The sequence below is a fragment of the Rhinolophus sinicus genome, chromosome 8 (genome assembly GCF_057876585.1).
Source record: "Rhinolophus sinicus isolate RSI-liver-muscle chromosome 8, RSI-T2T, whole genome shotgun sequence".
In the NCBI taxonomy this organism is placed as follows: domain Eukaryota; kingdom Metazoa; phylum Chordata; class Mammalia; order Chiroptera; family Rhinolophidae; genus Rhinolophus; species Rhinolophus sinicus.
The window spans coordinates 32,707,677-32,733,718 of NC_142508.1; the positions used below are offsets into that span (position 1 = coordinate 32,707,677).

At 38.6% G+C, this 26,042-nt stretch overlaps 1 protein-coding gene and 1 long non-coding RNA gene across 3 annotated transcripts in view; one reads left to right on the forward strand and one right to left on the reverse strand.

The window, feature by feature from the left end:
• The window catches only part of LOC148757477 (uncharacterized), a 31,930-nt gene that overhangs the window by 879 nt on the left and 5,009 nt on the right, over positions 1-26,042 (forward strand). The gene's annotated exons all lie outside the window — the stretch shown is intronic.
• The window catches only part of ZNF805 (zinc finger protein 805), a 32,375-nt gene continuing 6,810 nt past the window's right edge, over positions 478-26,042 (reverse strand). Inside the window, exon 4 of the mRNA XM_074315433.2 lies at positions 478-11,592. Within this exon, the coding sequence (XP_074171534.2) occupies positions 9,959-11,592 (1,634 nt within the window). The 3' untranslated portion in view covers positions 478-9,958. The remainder of the gene's footprint in view (positions 11,593-26,042) is intronic.

Here is a 26,042-nt window from a genome sequence, read left to right on the forward strand (position 1 = left end):
CACAGTGTGTCCCATATGCATTTCAAACTATGTCTGAACATTGGGAGAGAGTTTGTGACTGGATATATAAATTTTGGAAGTTGTTAGCATACACTGTTATTTTAAGTAATGATACTGGGTGACACCAACAGGGAATGAGTGTGTAGGTAAAGAAATGGACAGGGGTGAACACCAGACAAACCCAGCATTAAGTAGTTGCAAACCAGAAATCAAAAAAGTCACATTAGGAATATTAACAATCCTTCAACAATTATATTAAGAAAAGTCTTAGAAGTCATAATTGGTGACTTTTTTCTTCAAATGACTATGAAGGTGAGAAAATAAAATTCAGCTTCCGATGACCTGAGGATACATAAAGTTATGAAAATGGAAACAGGTCAACAGCATTTGACCCTGCTGTACTGTCACAGGCAAAGGAATTGACCTCTCCTTTCTCCTTTGCCCCCCACATGTATAAAATGGGAATCACAACACACATAATAAGTATTCATATTTATTTGATTTTTAAAAATAAAAGCACATAGAGGGAAATGAGACAAATCTTCCTTAAGAATACCAAAGAATACATAGATACCCCTATTTCAGGTAGTGGAGTTTGATTCCCTTCCACCTGAGTTGGCTAGACATAGTGACTAAGTATGGAAAGAGAAAAACAGTAACTTGACATCAGAGGTCAGGGTGATGGGATCAGATCATATAACCATTCCCAACTCATAGAGGCCTTTCTGCATCTCTCAATTTGAAGTGGTCCCCCACCCCAATGTGACGCTGTTCTATTTCTCTTGTCACTCATAACCATTTGAAAATATATTTACCTATTAACTAATTCAGTAAGTACTTATTGAGTGCCTATCTTTTGAGAGGCACTACTCTAAACTACGGGATATATAACCAAAAAAAAGTACATTACTGTTCTTGAGGGTCTTTCACCCTAACAACCAATAATTTTAAAACAACAACAACAAAACCTAAACAATATAGATGGTTAAAAGGAGGCAGTGCTATGGAGATAAGAAAAAGTAGAGCAGGTAATAGTGGAAGAGTGGGACAAAAGCAACTTTGCAATATTGAGTAATGTGGTTGGGACAGGTCTCATAAGACATTGATATCCGAACACAGACTTTGAGGACTGAGTCACCAAGTGGGTATCAGAGGGAATAGTGACCCACATAAACACCTAGGACAAGAGTACAGGGGTGTCTGAGGAAGAGCAAGAAGGCTAGTGTGGCTAGAGCTGCATCCACAGGGGTTAGAATAGAGTGGTTCAAGACAAGTTGGACAGATAAATGGAGACAACTTTTAGAGAGCCTCGCAGGCCATTGTAAGGAGGTTCTAACATGTTCTCTGAGGGTTCTAAAATGTACCCAGGAATTGTTTAACCTGGTATGGTTAAGATGCACAGACCTGGAAATGATTGTCATAACGGAAGTTTATACTCACAGATCTTTATAAAGGGGAAGCAGGGCATATCACATTGCGCAACGTGGGGAAGACCAGGATGGGTCAGGGGGCAGGAGAGGAGAAAGCCTGACCCACAGCCTTTATTGTTTTCCACAGGAAAGGCAGGGCCAGGGAAAACAGCTTAGGGCTGCCTAACTTGAATACTGTCAGCAGACTTTGGGGCATAGGGACCTCCCTATTTGTCTGGTACCAGGCCCTGAGATGACCAGAACAGAATATTGTCTCTTTAAGCCAGAAAGAGTGGGTGGTTCCAATTAGGGGCTTTGAATTGTTTAATTTGCATATGAAAGGAATGGCCCCTATGAATATTTTGCTGAGACCATGGAAGGGTCATGAGAGGAGGAAGGAGATCTGTTAGGAAGTTCTCACTGCTTTCCATGTGTGTGAGGATGATGACTTAAACCAATGTAATGACAGGGGAGGTGGTTTATCACAAAGTACAAACAACAATTGATCAAATAGGACATGTAATCAAATGAGCACTACAATACAGATATGGATATAATGGATTTATAGTATGGATTGGTTGTTTCTTTAAATCTATCCATACCCCCCACTGTACCCTTCAAATGTTAGGCATATTCAAGATGATACTATGGTGTATCTGTTACAAAAATGCTTTCATACAAGTACATGCTCAGGCAAATATGATTGTTTTGCTGTAATAGAGCCTAGGCCAAAGTACAGAGAGGTGGGCTGTGCAGGAAAGTCTTAACTGAAGTCTTTGGTTGCTCAAATGCTGCACATTCCAAAGAAAAAACTGGCTCTTGACCAGCTTCAGGAAGACCACCTGAGTCCCTCAGTTGCCTGGGACCTGACTCTGGATTGATTAGGGCAAGGAGACAGTGGCTCCATGTGTGAGACTTTGAAAAGTTAGGTTAAAGGGTGTGGGCTCTGGATTGGTTGGTTTGCATGTAAAAGGCGTGCTCAGGGGAGTCTTTTGCTACCTCTAGGAATCAGCTAGCCCCTGGGACATTCCAAAGAAAGAGTAGTCTCTGCAGTATGAGCAAGGTACCAGATGCCAAAACATCAGAACAAAAGATACACTTAATACATGGACCTTCAAATTACAGAGTGGACAGGAATTTCCTTAAAATCATCCAGCAGGTAAGAACAGGGCCAGCAAGTATAACCAGGTAGGCAGACTAGAGGGCCCATGCTCTTTTCACTGCCCATTTACAATTTAGCTGAGACCATTCCATTATGAGATGCATAACATACCTGTGAGCAAACAGATTACAAATCTTGAACCCTCAAAACACAAGGATGACATCACTGAGGATTCCGGGGGTACCCCAGCTTCCCATAACTGAGACAGGGAAGGTGGTCTGGGCCGGAGGGTGAGTACAAAGGGGAGCTGCACATACTCCCAGAGAGCAGGTTCCCGTAGGTCTCTAGCATCATGTCCCTGTAGAAGGCCCTCCTAGCCAGGGCCACCTGCTCCCACACCTTCCAAGTGAAACTCACACACAGATCTGTGAACATGACTAAGCCTGCAGTAACACACTCCTCAATCTCAAGTTATGTACATTTAATGACACAGAAATGATTATGACCCCATGTTCTTTAATTTTCTCTTTCTTGAACCCAAAGGCTACAAGTTTCATAAGCAGAAATAGTAAAGGAGAAATTGTTGGCATATGTGCAATGGAAATACACAGCATTGACCTGGCCATTATATCTTTGTAGACATAAAGGCAAACAAAGGGAATATTTACAAGTTAAATCACTTGAAGACATATCTATATACATATATAGGTATCAAGAGAGACAAGATCCTTTCCCACCATTCTCTGTACCTTATCAAATTAAATACTGACTGCTTTGTAAGAATTTCTACTGTGACTTAACTGACTGTTTTAGTTACCATGGTTTGCGTGTGTGCGCGCGCGTGTTCCCCACAGAGCTATGATGTATTTTTTGTTGTAGCAAACTATATTTGTCAAAAATATTTGAACTTACTCAACATTGTAACACCATTCAAGTCACTGTGAAGAAGAGTTAACACAGCAGGCCTTAAACTGCTATCCTTTGAACTTCAGCATTTGCCCTGGGCTGGAATTTGGGACCTCAGATTTTGGAAGGTTTTCTATCATTCCCAGTAATGATGAATGACTCAGTGTGTCTGTTGTTTGTGTAAACAATGTGGTGTATGCTGGTGACCTGCTATCCTTCTGGTGGTCTAAAATCTTGGTTATGTTCTAAACAAAGAATGCCCAAAAAAATTCTGGGCACTGAGTTTCTAATGAGCCTCTCTAGCAGACATTTCACACCTTCTGTCCTAACTCATTGATGAATCCTAAATTAAGCACTCAGAACGTCTAAAGCTTGTCCCTGGTTTTCTCTGGACTTCAGTCCATGCCTTTTCCCTTGTCTGACTTTGCTTTGTATTCTTTTGCTGTAAAACAATCATAGCTATTGAGTATGGTAATAGGCTCAGTCCTTTGCGTTTCCATAGTAAATCATCAAACCTGGGATAGTGTTGACTTCTGACACAACTATTCATTATGATTTGCAGTCTTATAGATCCGGCCATAAAAGCCCATGTAGATTCTCATTGAGGTCAACACGTCACGTACTATGCCAACTATATACACAGCTTTGTGTAAGCATTCTGTGAGGGACACAAACATTAGAATAAAAATACACTGCTGCATGTGGCCATTCACTAAAACACACACATATTGAGTGTCTAGTAAGGAAAATAAAAAGGTAAAATGACAGTGGCTGGATGCAGGGTGATGAAAGAAAAATGGCTGCAAAGTATCAGGCTTGGACAAAGCAGAAGGTAATGGGATTCACTGAGATGTTTTTCAGGCACCCCAAACATAACATCTAAAACCAAATGCCTGCTTAAATCTCTCTCTACCTTCCCCCAATCTCAAACCCAGAGATCATCTGTATATTCTACAAAGTTACAACAGATTATACAACCATTAAAGAGTTTGGTTTATCTCATTCAACCTGAAAGAATGGCCAAGATGAATTGTCAAATGAGAAAAGGGGGTTACAGCTAAATGAGGATTATTTGATCTATTTTAGTAAAAATGAATAGTGACCAGGAAAACAAAGACTTATCCTGTGAGAAAAAATATAGGAGTCGTACAGGCATGGATTCTACAGCCACCCTATCTGGCCTCCAATCCCTAATCTCACACTTCCCAATCGACTACAACTTTGGGCAAATTCTTCAACCTTTCTGTTCCTTAACTTTTCTCATCGGTAAAACGGGGATAACAAGACCTACCACAGAGACTTGTTGCAAAGGTTAAGAGTCAAAATGTGTAAAACATTCATAACAGTGGCCGATACACAGTAATACTATGTTTGCTTGCTCTTATGATTATTATGTGTGCATCCATAGCCATGGCTACATGACACATGCATAAACTCAGTGTATATGAATACAGAGAAGGTGTGGAAGGATGACCAGTGGGTAACAGACATTAGACTCATTCAGCCTGGAGATATGAATTTGGGGGAACCTCTAGATCATTCAGAATAAAATGAATTGAGAGGGAATTAACTCACTCATAGAACACAAGTGAGATAGCAATGACCACGGATGGGTCCTAGGAAGCACAATGGTTTAATAGATAGAAGATACAGACCCTCTGAAGGAGAAGGGAAGGAACTCACAGAAGCTAGGAAAGGACCTTCAAATCAGAGAGGAGGGTATCAGTAAAAAGGTCCAATAATGGAAGGGGGGAGGGGAGAGGGCAAAAGGGAACTTTGTGAGATCTGCTGAAGTCAGTTACAGTGGTAGAAGCCACTCTTTTAGTTGTCAGTGGAGTGAAAGGAATGTGAGACAGTGAGGACAGAAGTGGACACAAAAGTTATACAAAATGTGTCTGTGAAAGAAGGGAGTAGGGCAGAGCTCAATGGGCAAGTGGGACAGAAAGTGCCTGAGGGTGAGACTAGAAACTTGAACACGGGTATGGATCATGAGGATAGAAGGGATTATGAGGGAGAAGTTAAAGACCAAGCAGTAGGGGCATAAAAGACAGAGGAAAGTGGGAAAGTCCTAGACAAGTTGGAAAGTAGGGGGATGTGTTCGACCACAAAGAGGAAGAGTAATCCTGGAAGAGGAATGACCCCTTCTCCTTTGAGGCTACAACACGGTTTAGAGAGCTGGGGAATTTTACACAGAAACCTTTCCTGAAGAATACAACTCTAAACAATCTGCAGATCACACCGTTATAATATTTGTCCTTAGAAACATTTGTGGATACCAACATATAAGACTACAGGCCTGCCATTCCTTCAGATGATTTAGGATTTCCATTCCAACGTCAAGATAAACCACCAGAGAACCATGACTTTGAACTACTACGGTTTTGCCTGTTTTCTCAGAGTCCTTTTTTGGCATTATAAACTAAGCAAAGAACTAGAAGATGTATAAAAGAACCAAATGGAAATTAAACAACTGAAAAATGCAAAAGCCAAAATGCAAACTCACTGGGTGAGCTCAATCAATTAGATATGAGAAAGAAATCAATGAGTTCAAAGAAAGATTGATGCAAATTAATTAATCTGAGCAACAGAGAAAAATAGAATGGGGAAAAATACAGATGGGAGCCTGAAGGACCTGAGGGGTAAAAAATGAGGTCTATCATTCATGTTATTGAAGTGTCTGAAAGAAAGGAGAAAGTATGGGGCTTCAAAACTTTTTGAAGAATAACTAAAAATTTCCCAAATTTGGCCAAGGGCATAAAAATCCCACAAAAACATCCTTCAGGAATGAAGGGGAGGGACATAAAGACATTTTTAGATGAAGGAATACAAAACTGTTTGTTACCAAAAGATCTACCCTAAAAGAAAGACTACAGGAGTTAGTGGAAAAGAAAGGAAATGTTAATAGAAGAAATCTTGGGATTTCAAAAAGGAAGAAAGAACAATGGAATGTGTAAAAGTAAAGGCAAACAGACTATGCTTCTCATGAGTTTTGTAAAACCTATTTGAAAGGTAAAGCAAAAAAGAACATCACCCAATATGGTGCTCAGCATATGAAGAGGACATTCTTAAGACAATTGTATTATTAAAGAATGGGGAATGTAAAGGGACCCAATAATAGTAAGGTTTCTATACATCAAAGTGCTAAAATGTTAATATTGTAGCCTGTGATAAGTTATGTATATAATACAATACCTAAAGTAATCATTAAAATACAAAGAGATATACTCAAAAACATCACAGATACATCAAATGGAATTCTAAAGTAACCCACAGGAAGGCAAAAATAACAACAGGGGGACAATACACAAGGAACAAAAACAAAAATAAAATGGCAGACTTAAGCCCTAACACATCAATAATTATTTTAAATTTAAATGGCCTAAATATACCAATTTAAAACCAGAAATTGATAAAATGGATAAAAAGTATGACCCGAGTATATGCTAGTCACAGAAACTTACTGCAAATGTAATGATATAGATAAGGTTGAAAATGAAATTATGAAAAAATTTAAACCATGCAAACATTAACCAACATATGCAATAGTGACTACATTAATATCAGATAAAGTATAGTTCAAAGCAAAGAAAATTTACTAGGGCTAAAAGGTGCATTACATAATGATAAAAGGGTCAATAGACCAAGATGACATAGCAATTCTAAATGTGTATGCACCAAACAACAGAGCTTTGAAATACATGAAGCAAAAAACTGATAGAACTTAAAGGACGAACAGACAATTCCACCATTATACTGAAAGACTTCAACACCCATCTCTCAGCTATTATAGAAATACTAGACAGAAAATCAGCAAGAATATAGAAAATCTGAATAACATCATCAACCAAAAGGTTTGTGTAGACAGTTACAGAAACTCCATCCAATAACAGTAGAATATATTCTTTTCAAACAGTCTTACAGAATATTCAAACCAGACCATAGCCTGGATCATAAAACAATCCTCAACAAATTTAAACAGCCAGATCAAACATATAACAAACTAGAAATCAGTAACAAAAAGAGAACATGAAATATGCCAACACTAGAAAATTAAACTACATACTTTGAAATAATCCATGGGTTAGAGAGGAAGTCTGAAATGAAGAAATATTTAAAACTGCATGAAACGTAATCAAAACATATTAAAACTTCTGAGATGAAGTTAAAACACTGCTATGAGGGAAATTTATAGAACTTAATGCTTACATTAGAAAAGTAAATCTCAAATCAATAATCTAAACACCCACCTCAAGAAACTACCAATGAAAATATAACCAAAGTAAATAGTAAAAAGAATATCAGGGGAAAAAAATCAGTGAAATCAGGAACCGAAAGATAACAGTAAAAACAATGAGATAAAGTGCTGGCTTTTGGAAATGATCAAAAAATTGATAAATACTAGAAGACTGACAAAGATAAAAAGAGAGTTGACACATTTCTCATGAGGAATAAAACAGGGTATACAAACAGATTCTGCTGCCATCAAAAGAATAATAAAGGAATACTTGAAGCAAATAAACTTTAGACATAATGAAACATTACTAGAAAAGGACAAACTATGAAAATTCATCCAATAGGAACTAGATACTCTAAATAGTTCTATACATATTAAATAAAATAAATATATAATTTAAAAAACATCCAAAAGAATAACCTCCATGACTAAATGGTTCACGGGAGAGTGCAACGAAACACTAAAAGATCAAATAAAACCAATTCTACACACTGTCTTCCAAATAATAGAAGAAGGAACAACCCCCCAACACATGTTGGGAGGCCAGTATCACCTAGACACCAAAACCAGACAATGACACTACAAAACAAACAAAACCTACAAATGAAATTTTAAAAACCCCAGAAACTACATATTACTCTCATGAAAATAGAGGAAAACTTCCTCCATAAAATACTAGCATATTGAATACTGTAATATATGAAATTATACTCCATGACCAAGTGAGGCTTATTCCAAGGACACAAGGCTGGTTCAGCTTTCAAATCTCAAGTCAATATAATACATCACATCAATAGGCTACAGAAGAAACAAAACATGACTATATCAACTGATAGAGAAAAAGCATTTAACAGAATTCAACACACATTCGAAATAACAAAAAAAAATCAAATTAGGAATATGGGAAACTTGATAAGAAACCTCTATGAAGAAAACATTAAGACTAACATCATACTTGATGAAAAACTAAATGTTTCCCCCTAGTATCAGGAATCAGACAAGGATATCCTTTCTCACTACTACCATTCAGTATCATATTGGAAATCCTAGCCAGTGCAGTACAACAAGAAAAAACAGGTACATAGATGAGAAGGAAGAAACAAAACTATCACTATTTGCAAATTATATTTCTATGTAGAAAATTCCAACCATTCTATCAAAAGAAATGGCTACAGTTCAGCAAGGTTTCAGGATGACAAAATAACATTAAAAAAATCCTTATATTTGTATACTACCAAAGATTGTGTGGAAATTGAAAGTTAAAAAAATCAATGCCATTTATACTTAAAAAAAAAAAAAAGCCTAGATATAAATCTTATAAAAATTGTACAAGACCTGTTATTGAAATTTATGAAACTGTAATGAAGTAAATCAAGCCATACTTAAATGTAGAGACATACCATGTTAATTAGACTCAACATAGTAAAAATGCCTATTCTGAACAAATTGATCTGCCAGTTTAACTCAATTTCTATCAAAATTCAATAAAGATTTTTTTGATAAAAACAGTCAACTATATCTAAAACTTTATATGGAAATTCAAAGTAACTAGGAGTGATAAATCAGTTTTAAATAAAGAATAAGAAGAATCACTTTACCCAATTAAAAAACTTATCATGTAACTATAGCAATCAAGTAAACCAATAGTACAGATCCAAGGAAATATCTGCGTATTAGGTCTTTAAAACCACATCAAAAATTTGTTTTTAAATAACCAGACAGCCTTAAACAGCCTTAACTGATGTAAAAAAAATGTGCCTATTCATATGTTTTCTTATCTCCTCAAATAGGTATTTGGTAACTCAAACCTTCATATTTGTCATTAAAATTAAGCTCCTTAACAGTAGAGACAATGTTTTAGAACAAATAAGAGGTTCAATGAAAGTTTCCAGACCTGCCCTGAACTGGCAAACTCTCTGGACATTGGACAGTAATGAATGTATATGTACAAGACATAAAGACCCTATATCCTTTACTTCTGGAACAAAACTTTCCTTCTGCCAATTAAACTAAGGAATCAGTGACAAAGTGCCCCAGGCTTGGCAAGCAGTCTGAAAGAAACTGTAGTTCTTGTTCTCTTCTAAGTCTCTCCCGTCTTTAAAAAAAAAAAAAAAAAAAAAAAAAAATTCCTGAGATAACACTGCAGTATAAACTAAGGAGACAGATGTAGGTGAATGTTTTATAAGTGCATAATAACTACTGGGTCACTCTCCTGGATGAATTCTCAGATGTAGAATAGGACTCTACACAGGGTCAATTTCCAATATGACTCATTAGACGATGACTGATAACCTCCAACACATTTTCTCACAGGGAAAATTGTGGGGTTTCTCTTTGGTATGAATGAGTAGATTCTGAGTAAGATGTTTCTTCTGGTAAAACATTTTCCTCAGTGGTTACATTCAAAAAGTCTTTCCCCAAAAGGAGTTCTTGGAGGTTGACTGAGGATTGTCCACTTGTGAAGGGTCTTCCGACTTCTGTTACACTGACAGGATTTCTCCCAGAATGAACCCTTTGATGCTGACTCAGGGATGAGCTGCGACTGAAGGCTTTTCCACACTCACTGCACTCATAGGGCTTCTCTCCGGTGTGGATGATGGAGTGTCTAATGAGGTTTGTGCTCCAGCAGAAGGTTTTCCCACATTCAAGGCATTCATAGGGCTTCTCTCCACTGTGAATCCGCTGGTGCCTCGTGAGGCCTGACCTGCGGTTGAAGGCCTTCCCACACTCACTGCACTCATAGGGTTTCTCCCCCGTGTGGATGCTGAAATGTCGAATGAGGTCGGCCCGATTACTAAAGGCTTTCCCACATTCTTTGCACTCAAAAGGTTTTTCTCCAGTGTGGGCCCTTTTATGTAAGATAAAAGTGGAACAGTGGGTAAAGGCCTTTCCACATTCATTGCACACATAAGGCTTTTCTCCCGTATGGATCCGCTGGTGTCTCTTGAGGTATGACCTATGGTTGAAGGCCTTCCCACACTCAAGGCACTCAAAAGGCTTCTCCCCCGTGTGGATGACATAGTGGTGAATGAGGGCTGCACTCTCACAGAAGGCTTTCCCACACTCACTGCACTCATAGGGCTTCTCCCCCGTGTGAGTCTGCTGGTGCCACATGAGGTATGACCTGTGTTTGAAAACCTTGCCACATTCAAAGCATTCATAGGGATTCTCACCACTGTGGATAATGTAGTGTCGAATGAAACCTGGTCTATCGCGGAAGGCTTTTCCACATTCTTTGCACACAAAGGGTTTTTCTCCAGTGTGGCTCCTATTATGGAGGACAAAAGTAGAACGGTGGGTGAAGGCCTTTCCACATTCATTGCACTTATAGGGCTTCTCTCCACTGTGAATCCGTTGGTGTTGTGTAAGGTGTGACTTGCGGTTAAAAGCCTTCCCACACTCCATGCACTTATAGGGCTTCTCCCCTGTGTGGACCATGTGGTGTTGAAGGAGGTAAGTGCTCTTACTAAAGGTTTTCCCACACTCTGTGCATTCATAGGGCTTTACTCCTGAGTGAATCCTCTCATGTCGAGCAAGGAGGCGTTTCTTGTTAAAAACTTTCCCACATTCATTGCATTTAAAGATATTTTCCTCCTCCTGAACAATGGGATCTTTACCTAATCTGTATGAGTCATGGTCAAGTACAGCACCTCCTGGATGGACTGGCTCCTGTACAATCTTTGAACACACACCGTCAGCTGTCCCTAAGCCACCATGTTTAGACTTAGATTTCCTAGGGATCCTCTCCTTCTGGGGGTCTACCTCTGGTTTCAAGTATCCTTCTTGTAATTCCAATGGCCCATTCTGATCCTTGGTTTGGTCTAACTGGGAGTCTTCCGGGGCTCCAGCTCCTTCTGTTAATTGTTCCTGAAGTGAGGCTGCCTTGGACAAGGCTGGCTCACAAGTGGTAGTTTCTATGGTGTTGGGCTTTTCTTTGTCATCTGAAAGAAATTCAATACACAATAGGGCCTGTTAGTAATGCCAATAGAGAAGAAATATTAGCATTTCAGTGAAAAAAATGAAGATGAAACAGTGCCTCTGTATTTGTTATGTTTTGCTACCTCTGAATCCCATGATTGCAATTTCTTTCTTTCCTGGTCCCTGGACTGTTGACACCTTGAATAGGAGACTCAGGGGAGTGGCTGGGTTACGGAACACAATACTAGAGAGCAGACACAGTCAATTCCAGGTTGGATATTTATACAAATAGGTAACTAATTTGGTCCTTTAGATAGTTTATGCTGAAGAGATGACTCAGGGCAAGTCCTGGCCACACTTGAAATACTAACCATGTGATTAAAGGATTGGGGCATTGAGCTATAAGATAACTGGGCCTCTGGAAAGAGATGATGAGAGGGCAAGAGACTGAGTTATGTGGGTAATGAGTCAATCCATTGTGCTTATGAAATAAGAGTCAATCAAATTTGGACCCTGAAACCAGTTGAAATTTCTAGGTTGGCAATACTTCAGGCATTTACTGCCATACATCAATGTTAGGAGGGTAACGAGTCCCTGAGAATATGGTAGCTTATGTTTGGATCCCCTCCAAAAATTTTCCAGAAAAACACCTGATGCACACTTACTAGACAAAGACTTAAGTTATGTACAGTAGTACCTCAGTTTTGAACGTCTCCATTGACGAACATTTTGGTTTACAAACACCGTAGATTTTATGGGTCTATGGTATCATTAGATAGTAAAATTCATGCTAAATTTGCAGTTTTAGGGGTTGATTTTAAAGGTCTGTAACAGATTAATTCATTTTGCATTACTTTCCATGGGGAAACCGTGCCTCAGTTTTCAAATGTTTCAGAACTCAAATGGTCTTCTGGAATGGATTATGTTAAAAAACCGAGGTACCAGTGTATAAACAAAATGGAAATATCAATAAAGAGCTAGGAAACCTAAAAAGAAACCAAAAACAATTTCTGAAGCAGAAAGGTATAAGTGAAACAAGAAGTTCACTAGAGGGCCACAAAGACAGATTTGAGCATGAAGAACAAAACAGCAAACTTGACGATCGGACAATGGATATTCTCATGTCTGAGGAAAAAAGACTGAAGTGAACAGAACCTAAAGACCTGTGATATACCACCAAGTGAATTAATATACTCATGTGGGATTCCCAGGAGGAGAGATAAAGGATCAGAGAATATTTGAACAAATGGCTTGAAAATTTCCCAAACTCCATTAAAAACATCAATATAAATATCCAACAACCTCAAAGAACTCCAAGATGAACTCAAATAGACTCACACTGAGAAGAATTATATCTAACTTTTGAAAGCCAAAGATGGAGAGAGTATCTTAATATCAAGCATGAAACATAAAAGGGATCTTCAATAAGAATATCAGCATAGTTATCACTGGACACTTAGGAGGCGAAAAGAGAATGGGCCAATATATTCAAGTGTAAAAGAAAAAAGACCTGTCAACCAAGAATCCTATATCTGGCAAAACTGTCCTCAACAGTGAGAAAGAAATTAAGATGTTCCCATATATAAAAGCTGAGGGAGTTTGTTACCACTAGACCTGCCTTGCAAAAAATTCTAAAGAGAGTCCTGCAGGACACTAGAAATGAAAGGACACTAGAGAGTAACTCAAAGCCATATGAAGAAATAACAGTCTCGATAAACGTAAATACATAGGCAATTTTAAAAGCTAGTGTTATTTTAACAATGGTTTAGAACTACAATTTTTGTTTTCTACATAATTTAGGAGATGAATTTTTTAAAATTATTAATCTAAAAGCAAGTATTGTAACGTTAGTTTATAATGTAGTTTCCTACATAACTTAAGACACTAATGCATTTAAGAGAGCAATTACTTTAAGTTACTGGGTATACAATATGTAAAGATGTAATTTTGGGACATGAATAACTGAAAGGGGTGCGGACAGTTGTAGAGGAGTTTGTTTTTTATGTTATTGAAGTTTAGCTGGTACAAAATCAAATTAATGTTTGAACTTTAAGATGTTAAATGTAATCCCACAAACAAAATACCTATAGCATATCTGCGAAAGGAGATGAGAAAGGAATTTAAACATTTCTCTACAAAAAATTAATTAAACACAGAAGACAATAATACAAGAAATGAGGGAAGAAAAAAGCTATAATGCATGTAGAAAACAAATATCAAAATGACAAAAATCTCTCCATATCAGTAATTACTCTGTAAATTAAATGTAAATGAAAGACAAGAGATAGACAGAATTGGTAAAACCACATGATCCAACTATATGCTGTTTACAAGAGATTCAATTTAGATCCAAAGACACAAATAGATTGAAAGTCAAAGGATGGAGAAGGGTATCTCATGCAACTACTAACCAGAAGAGAGCAGGGGTGGCTATATTAACATCAGATAAAATTTATTTTTAATAAAAAAAGGTTATGAGACAATAAAGGACATTATATACAGTTATGCATCACTTAACAACGGGGATACATTCTGAGAAATGCATTATTAGGTGATTTCGTTGTATGAAAGTCATAGAATGCACTTACTCAAACCTAGATGGTAGAGCATACTACATTACATACCTAGGCTGTATGGTACAGCCTGTTGCTCCTAGGATACAAACATATACAGCATGTTGTTGTACTCAATACTGTAGGCAACTGTAATACAATGTTAAGTACTGGTGTATCTAAACATATCTAAACAGAAAAGATACATTAAAAATACAGTATAAAAGGTTATAAAGAAATTATAAACTTATGGCACCACCATCATATATGCAGTCCACTGTTGATCAAAATGTCATTATGTAGTACATGACTATATTAATAAAAGGTATAATACAACAAGAAGATGTAACAATTGTAAACACATAGTTGTAGATATAAAAATATATGAAACAAAAAGTGCCAAAATGGAAGGAAGAGACAACTCTATAATAATAGATGAAGACTTCAATACCTCATTCTCAATAATAGATAAAACAATCAGACAAGAGACTGGTAAAGAAATAGAGGACTTAAATAACATAATAAGCCAACTAAAGCTAATAAACATGTAACATTCTGCGTAACAGTAATAGCATACACATTCTTCTCAAGGGCACATGGGACATTTTCCAGAGTAGACCTTATGTTAGGCCACAAATTTAGTTTCAACAGCTTTAAAAAGATATCATGCTAAGTATGATTCGTTCCTAATGAAAAAAAACCTTAACATACCAAAACTTACGGCATGCAGTGGAAGCAGTGGTAAAAGAGAAATTTGTAGCTACACATGCTTACATTAAAAAACAAAAAAAAGGCCAGCACGGTGGCTCAGGTGGTTGGAGCGCTGTGCTACTAACGCTGAGGTCGCCGATTCAATTCCCACATGGGCCAGTGAGCTGCGCCCTCTACAGCTAAGACTGTGAACAATGGCTCTCTCTGGAGCTGTGCTACAGTGAGCAGCAGAGGTCAGCGTGGACTGCTGTGTGCTGCCATGGGTTACCGTGTGCTGCCATGAGCGGCCGGTGGCCAGCGTGAGTAGCCAGCAGCCAGTGAGTGGATGGCAGCCAGCGAGAGCTACTGTGAGGGGCTGACTGATGCTCACAGACACTACCGCTACAAGAAAACTAGACACTACCAGTACAAGACCATTATCCCTTATGAAAACCAATGCAAAAATCCTCAATAAAATATTAGCAAACTGAGAGAACGAATATAACTAAGAATATAAAGAAGAGGCCACATCAAGACTGGTAGGAGGGACAGAGATGTGAAACCCACAGAGAGAGGTTGTATGCCAGGAGGGAGACCTCGTTAGCAGAGGTACCCCCTGAAGAGGGAGAGGACCCCCAGCCCCACACCAGGCTCCCCAGCTAAGGGATCCTGTGCCAGAAAGAGGCGTTCCTATAACATCTGGCAGTGAAAATCAGTGAGGACTCTGTCTTCCCTTCCTGGTGGGATGGAAGCCAGGTGGAACCCAAGACACCTTCTTGTGGAGCCGGCACATGGACTCACTCACTCATGGGCACTCATGATCTCTGCTGGAGAGGTGGCAGCTAGGGAGGCCCAGAGACACACGGGGAAGGGCTGAATTGAGTGACTTTGGTGCTGGAGCCAAAGGGACAGAGGCCATTGTTGTCCCTGTGTGGAGCCTGACACACGTGTGGCTTACAGGATGGCACCATCTATTGAGGGTTAAGCCCTTCCCCAAAAGGCCAAGACTTTGATGCACTGGTCTGGGGGAATCTGTGTGTGTGCACTGCCTTGTTGACAACCTGGGTCCCCCCCGTCCACACAGCTGGTGCTACATCGCCCAGGCAACTTGACTGCTGGGCTGCTGGCCCCGCCACACCGGCTACAGATTAAAGTGGGCAGAGGGCCTGTGGCAGCCCGTGTTTGCTGGAAGGCAGTGACCCAACACCTGCACTGTTGTGTAGATAGGCGGTAGCAGGCCTGAGACAAGCAGTAGCTAGTCGTAGTATTCTTGGGGGATTTTGCAGGGTGGACACAGGCCCAGCACCAGGGCAGGAGCCGAGAGTGCACTGACTTTATAAAACCATGGACCATGCCCCTTAGCTCCCTGTAATCCTACCCTGTCCACTTAGAGCTGCACTGCTGGGGCACTCTGGGCGCCTGGGTGGCTGGCCCAATCCCACAAGCTGCAGATGTTTTCTATAGCAGTGTACAATCCACAATAGCCCCGGTGGTGGACAGTGACCCAAAACCTGCCCACTTAGGGGCAACTCTTGAGAATTTGCAAGCTTGAGGTGGTGGCTGGCTTCAGTGTTCTGCGGGTGCTGTGCAAGGTGGTCACAGGCTGGGCACTGGCATAAGAACTGAATCTGCATTAACTTTGTAAAAACCAGTCATGTCTTGTGACTCCCTTGAACTCTACCCCACCCAGCTAGTGCTGCATCACCATGGACACTCTCAACACTGGGTCAACCAGCCAGGCACGTGCATCTCAGAAGCCTCTTTAAACAGCTAGACCTTATGGGCAGCTGGCAGGTGGTGAGAGGCCTAGGGGGCCCTGGGCCTCTTGCTAAGCTGCCTCAGGCCCACAATTGGTGGAACGCAGCCTCAGTTCACAGCGAGGCGAACCCCATATCCCTCCAAGTCCAGCCCAGACAGCTTTGAGGCTCCTATCAGATAGCCATGGTCAGGTAACACTTGAAGCTGAAATTGGCCTGCTGTCTGGATACCCGCCCAAAAGACACCAGAAACAACACACCCAGAGGCCAGCTTCAGAACACACCAGAGCACTACCTGGTTAGCCCCACAAGCAGCACACCCAAAGGGGAGGGGGTCTCAACAGGCACAAGAGTCTGTAAGGGCAAAGCCTCCTCTGAGGGGTCAGCCCCCACAGAGCAGCTCATACACTGTGGGTAGAGACAATCCTCACGGTTACTCAACTTGGAAGTCAACCCCACCTACTGATGTGCCAAAAGCAATCAAGGTTCAACTACAACAGAACACACACAAGGGATATTCTTGGAGAGGAGATCAGGGAGACTGTGCAATCGGACTACCCAGTACACATACTACATAAGTCCACCCCAGCAACTGAAAGACATAGGACAACTACCTAATACAGAAGCAAACAGACAGCAGCAGCCAGAATGAGGAAACAAAAAAAATATGTCCCAAATAAAAGAACAGGCAAAACCTCCAGAAATGGAACTAAATGAAATGGAGGCCACCAACCTACCAGAGACAGAGTTTAAAATGCTTAAGGAACTTAGTGAGAATTTCAACGAAGAGATAGAAAGCATAAAGGACATAGAAACCATAATAAAGAATTCAATAACTGAAATGAAGAATACACTAGAAGGAATCAACACCAGATCAAATGAAGCTGAGGACTGAATCAGCGATTTAGGAGAAAGGGTAGCAAAACACACCCAAATGGAACAGCAAAAAGAAAAAAGAATAAAAAACAATAAAGATAGTTTAAGGGACCTGTGGGACAACATCAAGCACAAGAACATTTGTATCATAGGAATACCAGAAGGAGAAGAGAGGGAGCAAGTGATCGAGAACCTATTTGAAGAAATAATAACTGAGGGGCGACCGGATGGTTCAGCTGGTTAGAGCACGATATCTCAACAACAAGGTTGCCGGTTCAATTTCTACATTTGATGGTGGGCTGCACCCCCTGTAACTAAAGATTGAAAACAGCAACTGGACTTGGAGCTGAGCTGTGTCCTCCACAACTAGATTGAAGGACAATGACTTGGAGCTCATGGGCCCTGGAGAACCACACTTCCCCAATGCTCCCCAATAAAATTAAAAAAAAAAAAAAAAAGAAAATAATCTTGGTACACTACTATAAACTACAGACTTAATTCAGATTTCATCATTAAAAAAGAAATAATAACTGAAAACTTCCACAACCTGTTGAAGGAAATAGAAATACAAGCCCAGGAAACACAGAGAATCCCAAACAAGATGAACCCAAACAGGCCCACACCAAGACATATCATAGTTAAAATGGCAAAGGTTAAAGACAATGAGTGAATCCAAAAAGCAGCAAGAGAAAGACAGCTAGTTACTCACAAGGAAGCTCCCATAAGACAATCAGCTAATTTCTCAACAGAAACTTTGCAGGTCAGAAGGGAGTGCCAGGAAACATCCAAAGTAATGAAAAACAAGGGCCTACAACCAAGACTACTCTACACAGTAAGGCTATCATTTAAAATTGAAATAGAAACAAACAAACAAACAAAAAATCCCAGATAATAAAGCTAAAGGACTTCATTAACACCAAACCATTATTACAGGAAATGTTCTAAGGATTTATTTAAGTAGAAAATAAAAAATATGAATAATAAAATGGCAGTAACTATGTGCCTCTCAATAATCACTTTAAATGTAAATGGATTAAATGCTCCAATCAAAAAACATAGGGTAGGGCCGGCCCCGTGGTTCAGGCAGTTGGAGCTCCATGCTCCTAACTCCGAAGGCTGCCGGTTCGACTCCCACATGGGCCAGTGGGCTCTCAACCACAAGGATGCCAGTTCAACTCCTCGAGTCCCACAAGGAATGGTGGGCAGCGCCCCCTGCAACTAAAGATTGAACACAGCACCTTGAGCTGAGCTGCCGCTGAGCTCCCGGATGGCTCAGTTGGTTGGAGTGTCCTCTCAACCACAAGGTTGCTGGTTTGACTCCCGCAAGGGATGGTGGGCTGCGCTCCCTGCAACTAGCAACGGCAACTGGACCTGGAGCTGAGCTGCACCCTCCACAACTAAGACTAAAAGGACAACAACTTGAAGCTGAACGGCACCCTCCACAACTAAGATTGAAAGGACAACAACTTGACTTGGAAAAAAAGGCCTGGAAGTACACACTGTTCCCCAATAAAGTCCTGTTCCCCTTCCCCAATAAAAAAAAATCTAAAGAAAAAAAACATACGGTAGCTGAATGCATAAGAAGAAAACAAGACCCATGCATATGCTGTCTACAAGATACCCACCTCAGATCAAAAGACACACACAGACTGAAAGTAAAGGGATGGAAAAAGATACTTCACACAAATGGAAACGAGAAAAAAGCTGGGGTAGCAATACTTATATTGGACAAAATTGACTTTAAAACGAAGACTATAATAAGAGACAAAGAAGGACATTACATAATAATAAAGGGATCAATCCAACAAGACAAAACCCTAATAAACATCTATGCATCCAACACAGAATCACATAAATATATAAAATATCAACAGACACAAAGGCAGAGACCAATAATTACACAATCATAGTAGAATACTTTAACACCCCACTGACTCCAATGAACAGATCCTCCAGACAGAAAATAACATGGAAACAGTGGCCTTAATGACACACTAGACCAGATGGATTTAAATGATATTTTTAGAGCATTTCACCCCAAAGCAGCAGAATATGCATTCTTTTCAAGTGCACATGGAATATTTTCAAAGACAGACCACACGTTAGGCCACAAAAAAAGTCTCAATAAATTTAGGAAGAATGAAATCATATAAAGTGTCTTCTCTGACCACAGTGGTATGAAACTAGAAATCAATTATAAGAAAAAAACTGAAAAACACACACAACCACATGGGAATTCAATAACATGCTACAAAATAATGAGTGGGTCAACAATGAGATCAAGGAAGAAATCAGAAAATACCTTGAGACAAACGAAAAGGAAAACATGACCCAATGACCCAAAATCTATGGAACACAGCAAAAGCAGTCCTAAGAGGGAAATTCACAGCAATGCAGACCTACCTAAAGAAACAAGAAAAATCTCAAAATCAACAATCCATCTTTCCACCTAAGGAAACTGGGAAAAGAACAGCAAAATAAGCCCAAAGGGAGTATAAGGAAGGATATAACAAAGATCAGAGTGGAAATAAACAAAATAGACACCAAAAAACAAAAAACAAACAAACAAACAAAAAAACAATATAGAAGATCAATGAAACCAAGAGCTGGTTTTTGAAAAGATAAACAAAACTGACAAACCTTTAACCAGACTCATCAAGAAAAAAAGAGACAGCACCCCAATAAAGAAAATCAGAAATGAAAGAGGAGAACTGACAACCAACACCACAGAAATACAAAAAAATTTAAGAAAATACTACAAGCAATGATACACCAACAAATTAAGACAATCTAGGAGAAATGGATAAATTCCTAGAAGCATACAATCTTCAAAGACTCAATCAAGAAGAAACAGAAAATCTGACTGACCAATTACTACCAATGAAATTGAATCAGTAATCAACAAGCTCCCAAAAAACAAAGTCCTGGACCAGATGGCTTTACAGATGAATTTTACCAAACATGCAAAAAAGAATTAACAACTATTCTCCTTAAACTATTCCAAAAAATCAAATAGGAAAGAAAGCTCCCAAGCTCATTTTACTAGGTCACCATTACCATGATCCAAAAACCAGACAAAGACATTACAAAACAGAAAACTACAGGCCATAATCCCTAATGAACACAGATGCAAAAATCCTCAAGAAAATAGTAGCAAAACTGGGCCGGCCCGGTGGCTCAGGTGGTTGGAGCGCGCACTCCCAACGCTGAGACGGTTCAGTTCCCACATGGGCCAGTGAGCTGTGCCCTCTACAGCTAAGATTGTGAACAACAGCTCTCCCTGGAGCTGGGCTGTGCAGCTGGAGGTCAGCGTGAGCTGCCGTGGGCTGCTGTGTGCTGCCGTGGGCTACCGTGTGCTGCCATGAGCAGCCGATGGCCAGCACAAGTGGCTGGCAGCCATCGTGAGTGGCCGGCAGCAGGCGAGAGCTGCCATGAGCTGCTGTGAGCAGCCGACTGACAACAGGTGACCGACTGCCTGAGCTGTGGGGGAGGGGGGGCACAAGGCTCATAATGCCAGCATGGGCCAGGGAGCTGTGTCCTACACTAGACTGAGAACAACGGCTTGAACCAGAGTGGGGGTGAAGCAGAAGAAGGAAAGGAAAAAAAAAAAAAAAAAAAAAAAAAAAAAATATATATATATATATATATATATATATATATATATGTATATGTATATTAGCAAAACTAATTTAGCAATACATTAAAAATACATACACTATGATCAATAGGACTCATTCCTGATATGCAAGGTTGGTTCAATATGCGCAAATCAATTAACGTGATACACCACATAAACAAAATGAAAAATAAAAATCATACAGTCGTATCAGTAGATGCAGAAAATTCATTTGACAAAAGCCAGCATCCATGATGATATTCCCAGCAAAGTGGGAATACTGGGAACATATCTCAACATAATACAGGCCATATATGACAAACCCACAGCTAATATAACATTCAATGGGGAAAAGCTAAAATCATTCCCCTTAAGATCAGGAACAAAACAAGGATACCCATTTTCACCACTTTTATTCAGTTTAGTACTGGAGGTTCTAACCAGAGCAATCAGACAAGAAAAAGAAATAAATGGCATCCAAATTGGAAAGGACAAAATAAAATTGTCCTCATTTACAGATGACAGGATACTATATAGAGACAACTCCAAAGATTCCATCAAAAAACTATTAGAACTGATAAATGAATTTAATAAAGTGGCAAGATACAAAATTAATATTCAGAAATCGGTTGCATTTTTATACACCAATAATGAAGTATCAGAAAGAGAAATTAAGAAAACAATCCCATTTAAAATTGCATAAAAAAAATAAAATACGGCTATGACCACCGCCACCACGACAGCCAGCGCAGTGGGGTGGAGGTGGCGCTGCCCCTTCAGACCTAAAATATGCCTGAAAACTCCAGTGACAGTGAATCGTCTTGTGGTTGGACTTTCATCAATCATGAGGGGTCAATAAAGAGATGGTGAATTCTGAACATGGTACAGCCAGTGACAGCTGTGAGCTCACCCCAGAGTATTCATCTTCAGAGCAAGAGGAGTTACAAGTACTGCAGGTAGAGCAAGGAGAGAGAAGCGAAAATGGCACAATGTTAGTGGGAGAAACTGTTTATCCAGCTTTGGAGGAAACGAAGTCAGCACTTGAGGGAGAGGAAAAGTCACCTGAAGACAATGTCTATTTTGGAACTGTCAGTGATGATTCTGATATTGTTACCCTTGAGCCACCTAGTTAAAAGAAACTGGAAATCAAGAAGAAGCTATAATTGTTAAAGAAGCACAGAGTCCAGCAGACTTTAACATGGGCTCTTCCTCTATCTGGTAAGAACTACCAAAGAATACACTAATAAGAGATTTAAAGACTTCTTATACATATACTTACATAGTGGCTTGTTTTCTAACTCTAACTCTCAAGTTTTTATTATATTTGGATAAAACTGAAGAAATTTTTTTGTAAAATCTACTGTTATACTTAGTGTTTTCCTAGACTCTAGGGCCTAGAGCACAGTTAGTCCTTTGTTATGACAATAAATACCATCTCTTTATCATTGTCTTATTAAAAAATAAAAAGAAAAGCTTCAGGGAGGTTTGTTAATGTCTCAAACATTCCAAACAAAATACACTTGACATTTTTGAGATCTTTGAGAGTGGGAGATTGATTCATTATGCCTAAAGGCAGGAGAATGTTAAGATTTTTACCTACAATGGTATAAATTTTATATTGTAGAAATAGTGAAAGAAAACTTATTGAAGTCTTTCAGATTTATTCAATCTGAATAGTTAGTTATTCAGCAAACATTTACTGAGTGCTACCAAGTGCCACAGCAGCATCCCAAAGCTCTGACCTTTGGATCATTCATTTCAGACAGAGTTATGAAAACTGCCTATTGTAAGTCACATTCTGTTCAGACAAAATCCACTGGAGGTTAAAATGTGAGTTACTGAACTAATTCCCTTCTCAAATTCTTTGGCTCAGTTTTAGGGACATAACATCTTTCAACATGACAGAAATATATTTAAACACAAGTTACCGGAAAATATAACAAACAAACCTGTAATTAACCCACAGTTATAACTTAAGTGTAAATTATGGGAGAGACACCTTGGAACACTGCTAGTGATTCCAAGAATTTCCTAATTTGATGCAAAAACAGGAACAGGTGATATCTGTTTCAGATCATTTCCCTAAATTTTACCATTCTTGAATATTTACATTTGCCAGAATCAGACAATGGAATTTCTCTTACTGCAGTTTAATAAAATGTCAGATAGAGATTTATAGCTATCTCATTTAATGATGAGTTATTTTCAGTTAGTATGTCAGTAGTTCGCCTATAAACAAGAGCTTGAAAATACTTTATTCAAATGTTTAACTACTCATCTGGCATTCTTAGTGGTCACAGAGAAACTTCAGCAGTGGCCAGAATAGTATATGTAGTACACTTATTTACGAGGGCTAATGTAATTGATTTTAGAATCCTTTTTTGGTCATTGAACTTTTATTTTTTAAATCTAGGATTTGTGCTATTCAAGTACTCCTTTTTTCTTTCTTTTCCTTCTTTTTTTAAAGACTGTGCTGGTTTGAGAATATCAGTAGGCCAGAAAAGGTAGTGAAGTGAAGCAGGAGTATTGCAAAAAGGTGCAAGCAGACATTTAAGAAATAGACAGTACATATACTGTTAATATTTTTGAGAAACTTGGATACTTCTGAGCACATTATTCTGATTTTTACCTCCTTTCTGAATTTGGACTTGGGAATTTTACAGATTCAGTTAACAGAAATATTTTATTAGGCATATTTTTGTCCATTGCTATCCCTCCCAAATGAATTAATTATTTCAATAAAGAAAATGTGAAAAAACAATAAAAAATTACATTTTGGACTATATTGAAAAAAATTATATATAAATCAGTTCCCTAGAGTTTTTTTCTTTCCCTTACCCCAATTTTTCTTGGTTTGTTAATTTCCTGCTACCTACTGCTTGTTTATTTTTTTTGTTCCTAGCCCTCTCTTCTCCATCTCTATAGGATTTTAATTTCAATTTTTTCTTCTTCTCAATTAGATTATTGTGACAGTAAACTTTTGTTGATTTAAGAATACTCCCCACTCCCTTCATATGAACCTCTCCTCCCTGAAGAAAATAAAGTTGGTAGTTGTAGAAAAGTTTGTATTGTATATATAGGTGTGAAAAAGGCATGATTGTTAGATTTTGATGGAGCACAGATAACAATGTTAAGTGATCGTTAAGTATTTTCAATTCTCTTTTTCCTTTTTATTCTTTATAATAAAGCTTTATAACATCTTTTTTTTAAAAAATAAAAATAAATAAATAAAATAAAATACATAGGAATAAATTTAACCAAGGAAATAAAAGACTGGTACTCAGAAAATTATAAGATAATGAAAAGAGAAATTAAGAAGATACAAACAAATGGAAACATATACCATGCTCATGGATAGGAAGAATTAATGTAGCTAAAATATCCATACTACCCAAAGCAATATAGTCAACGCAATCCCTATCAAAATACCAACGACATTTTTCGCAGAACTAAAACAAATAATCCTAAAATTTATATGGAATCTTACAAGACCCCGAATAGCCACAGCAATCCTGAGAAATAACAACAAAGTGGGAGGTAGCGTGCTAACTGATATCAAATTATACTACAAAGCTATAGTTATCAAAACAGCATGGTACTGGCATACAAACAGACACATAGATCAGTGGAACAGAACACAGAGCCCAGAAATAAATTCATGCCTATATGGTCATTTAATCACACAGGAAGCAAGAATTTACATTGGGGTAAAGACAGTCTATTTAATAAATGGTTCTGGGAAAACTGGACAGATACAAGCAAAAAAATGAAACTAGACCACCTTCTTAAGCCATTTACAATAAACTCAAATGGATTAAAGACTTAAATGTAAAACCTGAAACCATAAAAGTCCTAGAAGAAAATATAGGAAGTGAATCCTCAGACATTACCTTTAATAATATTTTTACTGATATATCCTCTAGGGCAAGGGAAACAAAAGAAAAAATAAACAAATGGACTACATCAAACCAAAAAGGTTTTTCACAGCAAAGGAAACCATCGACAAAACAAAAAGACATCCTACTGAATGGGAGGATATCTGCCAATGATACATCTGATAAGGGATTAATTAAAACAAAAAATATTCACACAACCCAACATCAAAAAAACCAACAGCCCAATTAAAAAACGGGCAGAGGACATGAAGAGACATTTCTCCAAAGAGGACATACATATGGCCAAGAGACGTATGAAAAGATGCTCAGTCTACGGCCATACCACCCTGAACGCGCCCGATCTCGTCTGAAAAGATGCTCAATGTCACTAATCATCAGAGAAATGCAAATGAAAACCACACTGAGATACCATCTCACTCCTGTCAGAATGGCTATCATCAATAAATCAAAAAACAAGTGTTGGTGAGGATGTGGAGAAAAGCGACCCCTGGTGCACTGTTGGTGGGATTCCAAATTGGTGCAGCCACTATGGAAAACAGTATGGAGGTTCCTCAAAAAATTAAAAATAGAACTACCTTATGACCTAGCAATTCCACTCCTGGGTATCTATACAAAGAAATCCAAAACACCAATTCAAAAAACTACATGCACCCCTATGTTTACTGGAGAGCTATTCACAATAGCCAAAATATAGAAACAACCGAAATGCCCAACAATAGACAACTGGATAAAGAAATTGTTGTACATTTATACAATGGAGAATTACTCTGCCATTAAAAGGAATGAAATCTCTGACTCTGGGTGGTGAACACACAATGGGATTTATAGATGATGTAATACAGAATTGTATACCTGAAATGTGTGTAACTTTACTAACAATTGTCACCCCAATAAACTTGAATTAAAAAAAAAAAAAGGAATGAAATCTTACCATTTGCAACAACATTGATGGATCTGCCGTGTTTCCCCAAAAATAAGACCTAGCCATCCAATCAGCTCTAATGCGTCTTGGAGCAAAAATTAATACAAGACCCAGTCTTATTTTACTATAATATAAGACCGGGTCTTATAGTAAAATAAGACTGA